We start from the raw sequence: 16,409 nt of genomic DNA on the forward strand, positions 1-16,409 counted from the left end.
AACACTTTATTATAAGACGCTGCTCAGTAGTGCCAGGCCTGGTGAGCACAGCAACTCTTCCTCATTGGTCTGGCCCCAATGAGGCAATTGCGAGGACTGAAGGTCCCCACCTTCCCACAGCTCCCTAAGTCTACTCCTCTGCCTGGTCCTTCCCAAGTAATCTGAGATGAAGAAGTCTTGTCTGTCTTTGCTCTGCCCTCTTCACACCTCTTCTGGTCCTGGGAGACCAGAGGAAGGGGAGCTGGTCACAGCAGGAGGGGGAGACCCCCTGGCTTCTTCAGAAGCCTGCCTCCACTCTGCCTCTTGGCCCCCCTCCTCTTCTCTCCATCCTCTGCTTCTGCCTCTAATTCTGGATTTCTCTCTGCCACAGACTCTCGTGGCTCACTAACCCTGTTACCTCTTCAGCTTCCGACATCTCCTCCCCCCACTCTACTTCCTCTTCTCCCTTTCTGACTGCTCGTCGTCCCAAGCTCTGAGCCTTTGTCCCAGCCCTGACACTCAGCCAGGCAAAAGCACCTGAAGAAGGCGCAGAGCAGGACAGACAAGAGGGCAGGAGAATATCAAGGGCCAAAAAGAGAGACCTGGAGGGCTGCATTTGGCCCCTGGGCTCAAGGTTTTCCACTGGCCAGATTCTGCTCTTTCACCACCAGAAGCCACACCCTGCGCTAAAGACTTGCATAACAGGGACATACTTTTTGAATTCCCAACAAAAAATTCACCAGCTGTTCCCAATTCATTCTTCTAGATACAACCTTGGCTCAAGGGGAACAGGGAGATCCTGTTGCGTCCTGGACCCTTCCACCATATTTACCTTCCCAAAGCCAAAACTGTAAATGTTTTGGGGGGCACTGCTCCCGCGTCTCAGAATCTTGTCAGCCGTCCTGAAGGACAAAAAAATAAAGGGGGAAAGGGGTTCTCTTGAGGTAGCTAAGGCTGAGAGGCAGCAACTGACCCAAAGTCACCCAGTGAGCTTCATGCCTGAGCTGGAATCTGAACCCTGGTCTTCCAGGTCCTTGTCCAACACTCTAACCACTGTACCACACTAGCTCTCATAGAACCATAGGATCAAAGAATTGTACAGTTGGAAGGAACCAAAAGGGTCATCCGGTCCAACCCCCTGCAATGCAGAAATCTTTTGCCCAATGAGGGGCTCAAACCCATAACCCTGAGATTTAGAGTCTCTAGACACTTCCTACAAAGCATCTGAAAGGAATTTCACAACACAATAAAAAGACTGCATGTACTGGGCACAATTTCAATGCCAGCACAGATACAAATGGAGATTTGTTGCTAATACCCAATGACAGATTTTGGATTTTATTTGCTTCTGATCTGGGCTTCCTTTTTGCTTTTATGTGTGCAGTTCTGCTTTTTCACCACATGAGGGAGAAAGAATGATGTCGCAGCCATTCTCTGCGGAGGAACGAAGGGCACTTCCCAAGTGTTTACAAGCCTCTATTAAAAATAAATGTTTGGTGTGCGGGGAAAGGAAGAGAAGAGGGAGAAACGATTTCACTCCACCATCACTGTCACAGCTGGAGGCACTCACCCTTGCTTGATGCCCACAAACTTGGAGGGGCTAGAGACCAAAGCTCTGGGAGAGTCCACCTTCCGCAGCAAGTCTATGGAGTAGTTCTGCACAATCGCCTGCATGTGGGATGTACATCGCTGGATGAACTCGAGCATCTGCAAAACAGAAGAGGAGGAGAAGCCGCTGCCGCCGCCAGGCAAAGACTCCTGAGTTTGAGCGCAAACCTTGAAAGCAACCAGGGATGGAAGGGAGAAAGTGCCTTATAGAATTGAAGAGTTGGAAGGGATCCTGAGGATCATCTAGTCCAGCGGTTCTCAACCTGGGGGTCCCCAGATGTTGTTGGACTACAACTCCCATCATCCCTGAGCTCTGGCCTTGCTAGCTCGGGGTGATGGGAGTTGCAGTTCAACAATATCTGGGGACCCATAGGTTGAGAAAGGCTGATCTAGTCCAAGCCCCTGCAATGCAGATGTCCATTACGGTGATTGAACCTGCAACTTTGGCGTTATCAGCACTTGCTCTAACCAACTGAGCTATCCAGTGGTGCCAAACATCAGCCTGGGCAGACTTGCAGTGGCTCTCCATGATTTTGGACGGGATCTCTCCCAGTCCTACCTGGAGATGCCAAGGATTGAACACGAGACCTTCTGACTGAAAAGCAGGTGCTTTATTCCACTGAGCCATGACCCTTGTCATAGAAACAAATAAACAGTTATGGATAAAAGCATTTGGGCTGGGAGTGTTGCAAGGTCAGGGATGGGGAGCCTGAAGCCATGTAAACATTGCTGGGACTCCAATTCCTACCATCCCCTGCAACCTACAGGGCCAACAGTTGGGGATGCTGAGAACTGGAGCCCAGCAATAACTGATGGGGGGGCCCCACAGGCACCCCCACACATGATCAAAAAAAGCAACACTGCCTGCTGCCTGCAGGAAATGGAAGGCTGACTCTGCTTGGAGGAGGCATTTGTGGAGCTTTGTGCACACAGGGGCAAGCTTCTGGGGTAAGCAAGAGGCGAAAGGCCCTAGCCGCCCACACACCTGAGCGCTGCTCTCCTTCCCAGCTGTCACAGCCCAGCTCTGCGGGTTCCTCCCGTTCCTGTCATGGACTCGCAGGTCTCCACCCGCATCCAGCAGTTTGCTGAGGATTGACTGGTTGCCTGAGAAAGCTGCGGCATGGACTGGAGTGCTCCCATCGTGACAGCGGCTGAGAAAACAAGGAACACAAGAGCACTTAGAAGTCCTGATCGGAGGGCCCCCAAAGACCTCAATAAGCAATTCCTTGGACTAGGTGGACTCTGGGCTTAAAAACAAAATGCAGAAATGCTTACATCAAGGCTGATTAACATCTTACGGCCTTTTAAATGTGTTTCGGGGTAGGGGTAGCGGTATTGTTTCGCTTCATTTTTGTTCCCGTTTTTATCTCGCATTTTTATGCTGTGATCTGCCTTGTGATCTTTGGATGAAGGGCGGTATACAAATTTAATAAATAATAAAATAATAGCTACACTTGTGCCAAGGGTAATCCAAATCCTGCTCAAATAAAAATAGGATTCTGCAAGCTGAGTGAGTTATGCAAACGAAGTAAAATAGTATTGCAGGTTTTCTGGGACCTCACAGATACTGTCAATGAGCTGGCACTCTCCAGATAGTTTTGACCACAACTCCCATCAACTCTGACCACGGGTCATGCTGGCGGGGGCTGATGCGAGTTGTAGCCCAAAACTTCCGGAAGCGTGCCTGGCTGGGGAAGGCCATTCATTGCAAGGCATTTCCCACACACTTTTCAGCTTAGTTTTGCAGCCCTGGGGTCTCAATGACTGTTTTTCAAAGGGAATGGGGGGGGGGGGACCTATCATCAGAAAACACGCTTTTTTGCTTTTTCTCCATTTCTGCAGATCTACATGTAGAGGAGAACCTACACACCTCTGGATGTTTTTAAAACCCAGAAAGTTGTCTCCCTATAACAACAAAAATGTAGCTTTTGTACTTACTGATTAGGATCCGAACCATAATCCAAAAGAACGCTGACAACTTTCCCAATACCAAGCAAGGCAGCAGTGAATAGGGGAGTCTGCCCCAATGAGTTAATCGAGTCAGCACTGATTCCTATAAAAATAAGAATGGGGGGCGGGGAGAGAGAATTACTGCCATCCTCGTTCCACTTCCCCAGGGCAAATTTTCCCTAAGTGTGTGAGGTCCCACAAAAGCTGCCCTTCCCCATCTCCAACCCTCTGCAATGAATCAGCCAGAGGCACACCATTAAGGGCAGATCACAAATTAAGCTACAGTCATGGGAAAAAGAAAAAGCACTCTCCTTAATTTCTCTGATTTTACATATGAAGACATAATAACAATCATCTGTTCCTTGGCAGGTCTTAAAATGAGGTAAATACAACCTCAGATGAAGAACAATACATGACATATTACACCTTGTCATAATTTATTTAACACCGGGCACCTTTCTCACATATCTTTAGACGCCATACAATAACATTCCTCTTCTCTGAGGCCTTTGGGTAATTAAAGAAGTTATGATCTTTTAAACTGTGGGGGCAGTATTGTTTTCTTTGTTGATCTACTATGTTAGTATGTTTGTTTGTTAATATTGTTTGTATTTTTACATCATAAACCTCCCTGTGATCTTCAGATGAAGGACAATATAGAAATTTAATAAATAATAATGCTAATGCTAAATCTAACAAGCTCATCTCTGAAAGGATTAATATTTGTTCAAAGCAGCCATCCTTTGCTCCATGGAATTCCATGGGCGTATTTCTAAGAATCTATGCACAGAATCAGGACATTTTCATTTCATACCCACTTACAAAATCTGCTAGGTATATATATGCATGCCCATGACCATTTTGAAAGTGTTTTTAACCAATAATTTCATTCGTTTATTACTTTTTGTAAACAGATTTGAGGTTATTATTTTAAAATCAAATTATGCAATAAATTATGCAGAAAAACTAGTATGAATGGCTTTATTAGAATTTTAACCAGATTGCCACATGCACTAACCCAAACTTCTTCAGAAAGGGCAAAATAGGCATTTAACCAACAATGGAGAAATTGCAAGGTTAACCAATATTAGACGGATGTACCTTTGATACAAAATAATGCCAAACAAACATATAAAGCAAAAGAAAACAACACTCTACTAAGATTAAAAAAAAACTTTAAAATATGAAACCTCTTTAAAAAGGACCAAATATTTAAGAGCTAATTTTTAACCATTTAAAAAAGGGCGCAAACCACTCAGTCTGTGTTCTCTCCCTCCAACCTCCTTAATAAAAAGGAGGCGGAACGGTCATCAATAGCAGGCAGCAGCCGCAAAAAGCAACACTGCCTGCTCGCTTCGCGCTCAGAAGAGAACACTTTGACTCCTCCTCGTGGTTTCCGCGGCCAATCACTTTCGAGTACACTTCTCTAGTTACAAACTATAGAAATGATCCCTGAAAGTATAGTCTTAACTAAACGATCCGCGGCTCCAGAGCCTGGTTGCCTCGACCCACTCTCTAAGTCACTGCGACCGATTTCTAACCCATCGAAAACATGCGCGACTTTTGATTCTTAAGACAGAAAACGAGCGAATTCAAGCCCCCTCGGGATAATTTAAAAGAAATGCTTTTATAAGTTGGTATTTGGCCAGGTATCGGCGGTGGACCAGAATCCCTCTCGCTTTCTATCTGCATACGGGACCCAAGCGGCCAATCACAGTCGGGCTTGAGTCTCCTCTAAACATGGCAGCCTGCAGTTCGCTTACTGGCTCTTCAAACCCAGGCCGCTACCTAGAGGAGGCGGGCCCTCACGACGTCACTCTCCCTGGCTCAGGCAGCTTAACTGTGTCACCGCCGGACAGTCCGCGGGGGTGGAGGGAGTCCTAGTCTTCGCCGCCCCAGCAAGCCCTGCTCTTGAGTAAAACACGCAAATGATCGTGTTGCAAAGAGACTCCGCAGGGAAGCAACTGATCCCTGACTCAACTTTCTCGTCAAACACTTAATGGAGAGATCCTATATACTACAAACTTACTTTCGAAGAAAGTCCTGCAGTCCTTATCAGCATACATATAGCATTCTAGAGTCTTCAAATAAGTTCACAATGGCGTAAATCGCTACAACAGCCCCTACCCTACAGGTAGAACAGCAATTTTACCCGCTCCACTCTGGGAAACTGGAGCGGCTGAGCGCAGCCAGTTCCGTGGGAATCACCACTTATGGTTCAGGGCAATGTCTTGACACCCCCCCCCCCAAGACTCTTAGACTAGCCCTGCTGGGTCAAATCAAAGGTCTATGTAGTCCAGCAGTTTTCCACCAGAAGCCAACCAGATTCAATATAGAAATAAAATGTCTTCTGGACCACCTTACTGTTGTATGGAGTTCCACTGCTCTTGAGTAATTTTTTTTAAAGTGCACTATCAATGCTAGGACTGAGGTACTATGCACATTTAATCTGGGAATAAATTCAAGTAAACCAAAGGGGATTTATTTCTAAATTACCGGTATCACACGCGTCAAATGAATAGCCTAAACACACATGATCTCATTGCACTGGTACTATCCAGCTGTATGCTTGACCTGTTACTAACATCCACTGACTTTTAATGTGACTTCAAAAAGGAAGTAATTCTACATTACTGTACTTATTTCTAAAAAAAGAAAAAAAGAAATGCAGATTGTGTCACATACAAAACCACCTATTTAAGTAGGAACACCTGTTCCCTGCCTTGAAAGCCACTTCCACGTTGCCTAGGAAGGTGAGACCCTGACTGCAGCTACGAAAGCTAAGGTTGCTGAACAGACTCTTGGGCTGGGGAGTTTTGTTGTTGGAAGGAGATCTGGTGCTGTTGGTTTTTTATGTATTTTTGTTTAAGGTTTTTTGTGATATATGTGAAAATTGTTCAGTTTGGATGTGTATTTTTTAAAAAAATGTTTTATCATTTATAACTACTTTTGTTATGTTGTAGTTATGTTCCTTTTTCACGTAAGACACCTTGAGCATGATCTGAAGTGTGGAAAGGCAGCATACAAATTATGTATATTTGTACGTATGTAAAGTCTATTTTTAAAACATTTTCGAAGCAAATAAGCAGTCTCTGCTTTGCCCTTTTAGCCTCTGAACAAGTAAGGAGAATGGGTCATTGAAAGCAGGAAACAGCAGCTGTATAAACACAACACCGCCCACTTGCTTCACACTCAGAAAGGAACAGTTTGATTCCTTGTGCTTAACAAGACCCGGCTACATTTGATTACGGTTCCTACATGTGAACACAGTTATCTGCAAGAATAGCATGGGAGTGGGGGAGAACACTGCTTCCCACACACCCAGCCCAGCTGGGGCACATTGATTTTGTAATATAGAGTGGCAGTTTCACTAAACAGATCTTTCTTCAACAAACTGTATTGGAAGGCCTCAAATTAAGGGTATTCCTGGGTACTTAGAAGACTCGGGACTGCCTTAGCTGACCTGATGGGTTCTGGATACTTTAGACCAGAGGTGTTCAACCTTTTTGAGTCCACAGCTCCCTGGACCAACTACCTTCTTTCTGTGGCAACCCTGTGGAGCTCAGGAGCCCAGTTATGTCACCCCTTGCTTGCAGAGCTGGCAGCCTCTCATCCTTTTTTGAACACCCCCATTTTGTGGAGTGCTCCCTCAGCCTCCTGTCCTCTCCCCTCTCCTTGGGAGTCCTCTGTGCAGCTGCTGCTGCCACCGCCCCTGATCTCTGAGCTGCCCCCCTCCCGCCACCACCCCAAAAACAGGTGAATCCCAGGGGCACACTTTGCCTGTGGAGCTTATAGTCAGGGCTGCTGCAATAAACAGCTGTGCAAGCCTTTAGGAGGCAGAGATGCCAAAGGACATCAGAGGAGGGAGGAGAAAAAGGAACAGAGACTAGTGTTGGCCACAGCACCCCTGACCATCATTCAATGTACCCCAGGGTGCCACAGCACACTAGCTGAAAACCACTGTTTAGACCACAACTCCTATGAGCTCCAGGCCACACTCTGAACTAATAAACTGATTTTGTACAATAAATCCTCAAACCATGAGCTTCAAAACACTATTTGCAGTGACAAAAACATATCATGCTAAATTATTTCAAAACAACCTACACTATACATTCAGAGCTAGTTTTCTATTAACATTTTGGATTTGAAAATACGCTGAGTTTCTCATCACTCCCTCTTGAGGCAGCCAATGAATGCAGAATGTATCTTTAATTTTTATATTCATAAGACTAAAGCCTGGTAGAATGCAGGGCAGATAAAGCATCCAATATGTGAAAAAAAGTAAAAAAGTACAAATTAAAATCTTTAAGGCAGAAAATGATTTGTATTATACTGTATAAACCCAAATTAAAAAATGAGGATGTAGGGGAATATCCGTCTATTTCTTAACCATTTTTTTAAAAAGGCACGAACCACTCAGTCTGTGTTCTCTCCCTCCAACCTCCTTAATAAAAAGGAGGCGGAACGGTCATCAATAGCAGGCAGCAGCTGCAAAATGCAACACTGCCTGCTCGCTTCGCGCTCAGAAGAGAACACTTTGACTCCTCCTCGTGGTTTCCGCGGCCAATCACTTTCGAGTACACTTCTCTAGTTACAAACTATAGAAATGATCCCTGAAAGTATAGTCTTAACTCGGCACTCCGCGCTTCAAAGGCCAGGCGGCGGCTCTCCGCTTCTCCACTCACGGTAGCTCAACAGCCTCCGCTCGGTTCCTTCTCCCTCCCCGTCCGCGTCCCCGACCCTCTCCCCCAAATGTTGCACCCGGAGGCGGCAAGGCTGCTATTCCCGCCCACGTCCGCCGCTGTGGCTCCATTCCGAGCGAAATTACCGAGTTTCAATTATATTCCCAGCAAAACCCCTTGGAAGCAGGATGCGGGGCCACGCCTCCTATTTTGCATAGTCCCCGCCCCTCAAAATAGGCCGCGCGTTTTCGTCTCTCCTTAAGCCTCGATCCAAGTAAGATTATTCTACTTCTTAATTTACGTTATTTACTATTGCTGCTTTTATATACGGTAATGTAGGAATGCCATAGAGGAAGAGAAAGCAAGTCCACATCTTTCCCTTACTCCTACAACCTCAAGGGGAAAATGGTATCAGGAATCAGGTACACTTTTTGTTTTTACATAGAGATATTTTTCTACAGCTGCTCTCAGCGGCATAGCGTGGGTTGTCAGCACCCGGGGCAAGGCAAGTAATCTGCGCCCCCTAACCCGGGGCAAGGCAAGTAATTTGCGCCCCCTAACCCCTAACCTGCCGCCGCTGCCAGCTTCTTCTTGCTGCTGCCTGGGCTGGCCTGGTGTGGTTCTCTCCCGCGCTCAGCGCTGCGCTGGGCGGCCGCTGCACTGTCCCTCCCCCAGATAGTCCCTCGCTCTCTCTCCGCACCGCACGCCTGGCACCCACCCCCTCCACAGTGGGCGGCGACCCAGCGGCTCGGATCGGATTCGCACAGCCAGCACTGCAGTGAGAGAGAGTGAGTGAGCCAGGTAGGGGCAGAGAGCTGCGAGTGCGAGCGCGCCCCCCCAGATGTTGCGCCCGGTGCGGCCGGGCCCCCCTGCACCCCCCACGCTACGCCACTGGCTGCTCTCTGTATCCTATACACACTTGCCAAGGAATAAGTATCATTACAGAGGTATCCTCCTCAGTACTGTATGCATATTGCAGTATTGCAGCGTGCAAGGGCTTCTCACACGCTTAGCAAACTGGAGGTGTTCCTACTGTCACCAGGATTTTTGTTGGGGTTGGGGGAAGGCTTTTGTTAGGGCAGGGCAGAACCTCAGATCTGTATTGATATGTACTGATTTAGGGGGAGCAGCTGCCCCCCCAGCTACACCTGTGAGCTTACCACCTAGTAAGCATGCTTTGTGTCACTCACAACAAGTAGTAAATACTGTAACAAGATTTCCTTCTAAAAGGTACATCTAGAGTGCAAACAAACCTATGCATGTTTTCCTCAGAATTAAGTCCAACTGTGTTTAAGAGGATTTTCTTCCCCTGCACAGGATCCCAGCCTTAATCAGTTATCCTGTTTCAAAACCTGTCGCATCCACAAACTCGGCAAGCATGGAAGGGATTGATCCCCCACACTTATTTTACCACAGTGCATTTAGAAATAGGTAGCCCCTACACACGAAGGGTGCATTTTGCTACCATAGCTAATGAAAAAAAAAGGTAAAGGACCCCTGACAGCTCAGTCCAGTCGCGAATGACTCTGGGGTTGTGGCACTCATCTTGCTTTACTGGTCGAGGGAGCCGATGTTTGTCCACAGAGTTTTTCCGGGTCATGTGGCCAGCATGACTAAGCTGCTTCTGGCAAAACCAGAGGAGTGCACGGAAATATCGTTTATGCTGTTTACCTTCCCGGCGGAGTGGTACCTATTTATCTACAGTGGTACCTCAGGTTACATACGCTTCAAGTTACATACACTTCAGGTTACAGTCTCCGCTAACCCGGAAATAGTGCTTCAGGTTAAGAACTTTGCTTCAGGATGAGAACAAAAATCGTGCTCCAGTGGCACGGCGGCAGCAGGAGGCCCCATTAGCTAAAGTGGTGCTTCAGGTTAAGAACAGTTTCAGGTTAAGTACAGACCTCCAGAACAAATTAGGTACTTAACCCGAGTACCACTGTACTTGCACTTTGACAGATTTGAACCACTGACCTTCTGATTGGCAAGCCCAAGAGGCTCTGTGGTTTAGACCACAGCGCCACCTGCATCCCCATAGCTAATGTACTCACAGCTAAATATAACCTGTGAAACTTATTTCCACAGGAGCTTGGATTGGCTTGAAGGTAAAATTGGACCAATTCATGGGGTGGGAGGACTAAGGCTATCAATGGCTACTAGCCATGACGACTCCGCTTTGCCTCCAGTTGCTCGAAATTACAAGAGGGAGTGTGCTTGTGCTCAAGTCCTGCTGTAAAACTAGGATGCTGGATTAGATGGGCCATTGGCCTGATCCAGCAGGCTCCTCTTACATTCTGTTAGTTGCTAACAGATATACTGTCATCCTGTGTATTTGTATAATGTTCCTTGACTTTGATATTTGAACCAGAAAGTGGGGGAACAGAACAGAGTTTTATCTCTGTTTGTGGTTATGTATTGAATTGGATGTTATCTCTAAGCTTCATTGAGTTCCTGTCGGGGGTGGGGTATAACAACAACAACAACCAGGAAGACAAAGCTTCATATCCCCACTCAGCTATGAAGACAGTCACTTATGTCCCAGCCAAACCTACCTTACAGGGTTGAATGTAAAGATAAAATAGGGGAAAGGGATAAACAAAGGTTGGATATAAACGTAATGTATGAAAATATTTTAAACTTCCTGGGTAGATTAATGCAAAAGAGAGTCATCATCATCAAAGGATCCGGGATTTATGGATGTGTGCTCTAGAGGAGATCTCTCCCCTAAACAAAGCCCTCTGTATTTGTGACCTAGGCTGAAAGCTGATGAGAAATTGGGATAAAATTACGTGCAGAACCTTTTCTAAGGATATGCAAATTGACATTGTTGTATCAGTACCATATTGCTATTTGTGAATATAATTAGAATTTTAAAGAGATTACTTTGTGTGCTATCCCAGTAGTCTTCACTCAGAAAGGACAATATGCAAATACCCATCCAGCAAACAATGGAGGAATTAACCTGGGTCCTTTTGCAAGCAAAGCAGAATGCTTGCTCTGCCACTAAGCTCCTACACCCCCAGAAATGTGTATTACAGTAGATTTATATTTGCTGGACCAACACTAGCAGAATGTAGAAACAAGATAGTCAATAAATATAGCCTATAAATAGAAAAATGGGGGGGGGGGGACAGAAATCCTCCTGTACTATAAAATAAGCAGGTTTCAAAACACAAACAAAAACTTAGGTCTATCTTTCAACCATTTTTAAAAAAGGAACGAACCACTCAGTCTGTGTTCTCTCCCTCCAACCTCCTTAATAAAAAGGAGGCGGAACGGTCATCAATAGCAGGCAGCAGCTGCAAAATGCAACACTGCCTGCTCGCTTCGCGCTCAGAAGAGAACACTTTGACTCCTCCTCGTGGTTTCCGCGGCCAATCACTTTCGAGTACACTTCTCTAGTTACAAACTATAGAAATGATCCCTGAAAGTATAGTCTTAACTCGGCACTCCGCGCTTCAAAGGCCAGGCGGCGGCTCTCCGCTTCTCCACTCACGGTAGCTCAACAGCCTCCGCTCGGTTCCTTCTCCCTCCCCGCCCGCGTCCCCGACCCTCTCCCCCAAATGTTGCACCCGGAGGCGGCAAGGCTGCTATTCCCGCCCATGTCCGCCGCTGTGGCTCCATTCCGAGCGAAATTACCGAGTTTCAATTATATTCCCAGCAAATTCCCTTGGAAGCAGGACGCGGGGCCACGCCTCCTATTTTGCATATCTCCCGCCCCCTGTGACGCCCAACCATGCTTGCAGTTCTTCAACCCTTGGCGTAAAGGTTATTCCACTTTGCAATATCCTCAGTATAGTACCTACATTTTTTGAGGCAGACTGCCCCTCCAAAGGAAGACTCCCTTTTGCAATTACAGCTAATGATTCTCTATGTATTCCTATAACCCATTATCTAGGCATTCCTATAAACAATCCACCTAGGACAAACCTTAATTTCATTACAAAGCACCTATAGAGAAAGGGAAAATGCAGTAAGATTTAAAAGAAGTAGTGCTGTTATAGATCAATGCAAAGTGAGAGGCAGCACAATCGGTGTCTTTTTCACACCTCACCCCGAGCCCTCACCCTAATCAGGCTGAAGGAGCACAGAGGGAGTTACTATGTTGTTTATTTTCATACATAATAAATAGTATTTTCCTACCCCGGGGGGGGGGGATTCCAATTACTTAAAAGCTGGAAACCAGATCCATGCAGTCCTCGCAACTAAAAATGTAAAGGGATAGAAGCTGTCTCATCAGTGGTGCAACTGGGACATTTAATTTAGCCTCTAAACCAGGGGTCAGCAAACTTTTTCAGCAGGGTGCCAGTCCACTGTCCCTCAATTTTTAAATTCTTTTGGAAGGATTCTTTTAAAGACTTTCTTAGATCATATAACTTTTTTTGAAAACTTGATTCTTTTAAGGGGTTTTTTAAGAAGAGTCTTTTTAACCATCTTTTTAAAGAACTGTTTTAATTTATTTTGACTATGGCAGACCAACACTACCTACCTGAAGCCACCTTGAGACACTGTCAGGGGGAAATGCAATGAATAAATAAATAAATAAATATAAAAATAACGATAATAGTGTACTACGACACTTAAAGGTAAAGGGACCCCTGACCATTAGGTCCAGTCGTGGCCGACTGGGGTTGCGGCGCTCATATCGCTTTACTGGCTGAGGGAGCCGGTGTACAGCTTCCGGGTCGTGTGGCCAGCATGACTAAGCCGCTTCTGGCGAACCAGAGCAGCGCACGGAAACGCCGTTTACCTTCCCGCCAGAGCGGTACCTTTTTATCTACTTGCACTTTGACATGCTTTTGAACTGCTAGGTTGGCAGGAGCAGGGACCGAGCAACGGGAGCTCACCCCGTCGCGGGGATTTGAACCGCCGACCTTGTGATCGGCAAGTCCTAGGCTCTGTGGTTTAACCTACAGCACCACCCGCGTCCCTACTACGACACTTAGAATCATAGATTTGTCGAGTTGAAAGGGTCCACGAGGGTCATCTAGTCCAACCCCCTGCAATGCAGGAATCTTTTGTCCAACATGGGGCTCGAACCCACTACCTTGAGATCAAAAGCCTCATGCTTAACATGTGGCAAGGCAGGGCTGGTCTTTTTGCAGGGTAGCAGGGGCTCCCCCCTCATTCTGCTGAAACAGGGGCCTGAGTGGGGGGCTGCTTCTGTTCACTCTCCAGAGTTGGGGTGTGTGTGAAGTTCTGCCTGCAAAATCCTACTCCGAAGGATACCTCTGCCCCCACCTCCAACACCAGCCCTTACCTTTTTTCAGAAGTTTCTTCACTTTCACGTGATTGCCTTGCTTCACATATTCGTGCAAACGAGCTTCAAGAGATTCGCTCTTCAACGTCCCCAGTTTCACTGGACAGGGGATAGGGAGTAAATGGGCCATTGTCCTTGGTCCCCACAAAAAAAGAAAGATAGTTCAGGAGAGGTTTTATTTGAGGGGGGGGTCCTCCACTAACATTATCCCATCCAAACACACACACGCGTTCTTTTTAATGCTGCAAATCTACTGTCCTGCTCGGAGTAAAGGCTCAGCGACCTCAACCGGGCGCAAACTCGCACGTGTGCGCCCCACTCCAAGACTAACTTCGAATCACGCGTTACATCTACGCTCCTGGCTAAAGAGTAAATTCGGATTGCATCCATTTTACGTATTATCACATTCATTACCCGTCCTAGGTCAGGTTACCAGAATTTAAAATTCAGAATTAACAAGAGTTAAAAAAACAGAGCACAGCCGCCAGGAATAGCGTGGGCCCTGAAGGTGTCGATGGCCAGGGAAAAGGGATGAGTTTTTCCCGCATTTAATAGGGGATTTTTATTTTGGTGCGGGGGCACAATCCACTCTTCCAAATCACCTTCACGCACACAGCCACCCTCTAGTATGCTTTTTAATAAAGCATGACATGCCACTGATTTCCGTGGAACAAAGCAAATGCGTTTAGGATTGCAGCAAGGGCTGCTATTTCCGCGCTTTTGGATGTGGATGCAAGCATGCCCCGCAAATGATCCAAAGTCCCACCACGTTTTCCCTTTTCCTCATTTTGTCTGCGTCTCTCACTCGGGCCTCACTCCTAATATCTCTCCCGACAAGATCCAAGCTACTTCTGCCCCCCCCCCCCGCAACTCCTCTCTTGTTATAACGACACCTGCCTCCCCCTCCTAAATTATCCTTTCCCGCCCCTGAGCAGGTCTCTTTTCCCGGTCCCAGACCGTGAAACCCACCTGCCCACCCCTTTTGCCAACCGTCGAGGTCTTCATCCGTTAGCGGCTCTGGGGAGCGCGTTCCTTTCGTGGGATCCAACGTGCATGCGCCCGCCTGCGCGAGGGCGCTCAGAAATGTTTATGCACCCAGAACTAGCAATGAAGGTTGCACGAAAATGCGCGAGAGATTTGTGCACCTTAAACTGGGCTACAAAATGAGAGATTGCTGGGGTTGTGTGAGAGAGACACACACTCTCATACATCTAAATTGGGTTACAGCAATGATTGCATGGCTGTGTTATAATATTCATGCATCGTTTTGTGCGCAAGATTGCATGCGCTCAAGTGGTTTACAAGTAGAAGACTGCAGGAGTTGTAAGATTTATGCATTCTACTTATGCTACATTGCATTCCTGCGTGCAACATTCATCACCCTGTAACATTTATGCACCCTGACTGGTTTATAATAAAGATTGCATGACTGCGCGAAGGGGGTGGTATTCATGCACTGTGTGAGTGGTTAATATTTATGCACCCTGAGTGGGTTGGAATATAAGATTGCACAGCTGTGGTGTGCAATATTCATGAAGTGTGCAGATGGGTGTGATATTTATGTACCTTAACTAAGTTACAGTAAATGGTGGAAGTAATTTCACTTTGTATAATCATTAAATTCAGTGTGTGTTATATTATTCCATCTGTGTGTCTCTGTAATATTTATGCATTCTATTGGGTTACAATTAAAAAATGCCCAACCTGTGTGCAGCTAGAGGCCCAGGTCTAAATTTTTGCACCTATTTTGGTGCTTTGGATTAAATTTTAGGAAGTGGACAGGTGAAAAGATGTCTTCCAATAGCTATTTAGGATAGCTAAAGAAAGCATTCAGGTTCAGGGGCAGTCTACCACTAAATACCTTCCAGAGTCATCAGTTTGACTGACTCCTTATTGGAAACAGGAAACTTAACTAAACTAAACTTAATCTAGCAGCAGGGATCTTCTTTTCCAGAAAGAAGCCAATAAGAAGTCAAATAAGATTACCCTGGGAGGGGATCCAGTCCTCTAAGATATTATTAATACCCCAACCTCAGAATCCTGTACGTATTCTCAAATGCATCACATCATTTGGTGATTGCAGAGGAATTTCAGGCAAAAAAAAGCACAGGGTTAAAAATAAGAGAACACGGTATTGCAGAGATAATTCAGGGGGCCAAGAGTAGATCCAATTAAATAAATCGAGGTCTAAATAGACATGACTACAGTCTCAATATGTGCAGGGAACAGCCAAACCAGGAAACTGTGTATCTGAAGCCTATATGGGTCTTAAGTACCGTAAGTCCCATTGAGTTCAGTGGGGCATATTGCCATGTACTGTAAATAGGCACAGCATTGCCACTGTGCAGCACAATCCTATACTCAAGATCCTTTGAATTAAATGGGGTTTATGCCCATGTAATTGAGCAAAGGGTAGGAATCCTAGGTGTGTCTCTTCAGAAGCCCCATTGAATTTAATAGGATTTTCTCCTTACAAGTGTGCACTGGGGTGCATTTCTCCTCAGGAGTAACATCCAGTGTATTTGATGGGGTTTACGGCAGTGTATTTGGGCAAAGGACTGAAATCCTATGTGTTTCTCAGAAGCCCCGTTGAATTAAATGGGATTTACTCCTGTCTAAGTAGGTAACAGGGCCACCACCCTATGTGGCTCCTCAGCAGTAAACCCCATTGAAATAAATAGGATTTACTGCCATGTTAAGTGGGCACAGGGTTGCATGAATTAAATGGGATTTACTCCTACGTTAGTGGGTGTCAGGGTGCAGCTCCATGTTTGCCTCCTCAGAAGTAAACCCTACTGAATCAAGTGAGATTTACTGCCTTTTTAAGATGACTTGGGGTTGCAATCCTATGAATTAAGTGGCTATGTAAGTGGGGGCGTCAGAGTTGCAGCTTCATCTTTGCCTCCTCAGAAGTAAGTCCCACTGAA

At 46.1% G+C, this 16,409-nt stretch overlaps 1 protein-coding gene across 3 annotated transcripts in view; it reads right to left on the reverse strand.

The window, feature by feature from the left end:
• TEX14 (testis expressed 14, intercellular bridge forming factor) overlaps positions 1 to 16,341 on the reverse strand; it is a 53,194-nt gene extending 36,853 nt beyond the window's left edge. The window contains exons 1-6 of one of the 3 annotated variants that reach the window (XM_080982761.1): positions 14,452 to 16,341; positions 13,483 to 13,616; positions 3,526 to 3,640; positions 2,573 to 2,738; positions 1,550 to 1,686; positions 812 to 881 (exon numbers count right to left, since the gene is read on the reverse strand). In XM_080982761.1, coding sequence (XP_080838887.1) covers positions 812 to 881; positions 1,550 to 1,686; positions 2,573 to 2,738; positions 3,526 to 3,640; positions 13,483 to 13,612 — 618 coding nt within the window. In that variant the 5' untranslated portion in view covers positions 13,613 to 13,616; positions 14,452 to 16,341. Of the gene's footprint in view, positions 1 to 811; positions 882 to 1,549; positions 1,687 to 2,572; positions 2,739 to 3,525; positions 3,641 to 13,482; positions 13,617 to 14,136; positions 14,365 to 14,451 lie in introns of those variants that run through there. The other 2 variants (XM_080982760.1, XM_080982762.1) reach the window with 2 other exon arrangements.
• Positions 16,342 to 16,409: the final 68 nt, after the last annotated feature.

Source organism: Podarcis pityusensis, assembly GCF_964106645.2.
Source record: "Podarcis pityusensis genome assembly, chromosome: 15".
Classification (NCBI taxonomy): Eukaryota; Metazoa; Chordata; class Lepidosauria; order Squamata; family Lacertidae; genus Podarcis; species Podarcis pityusensis.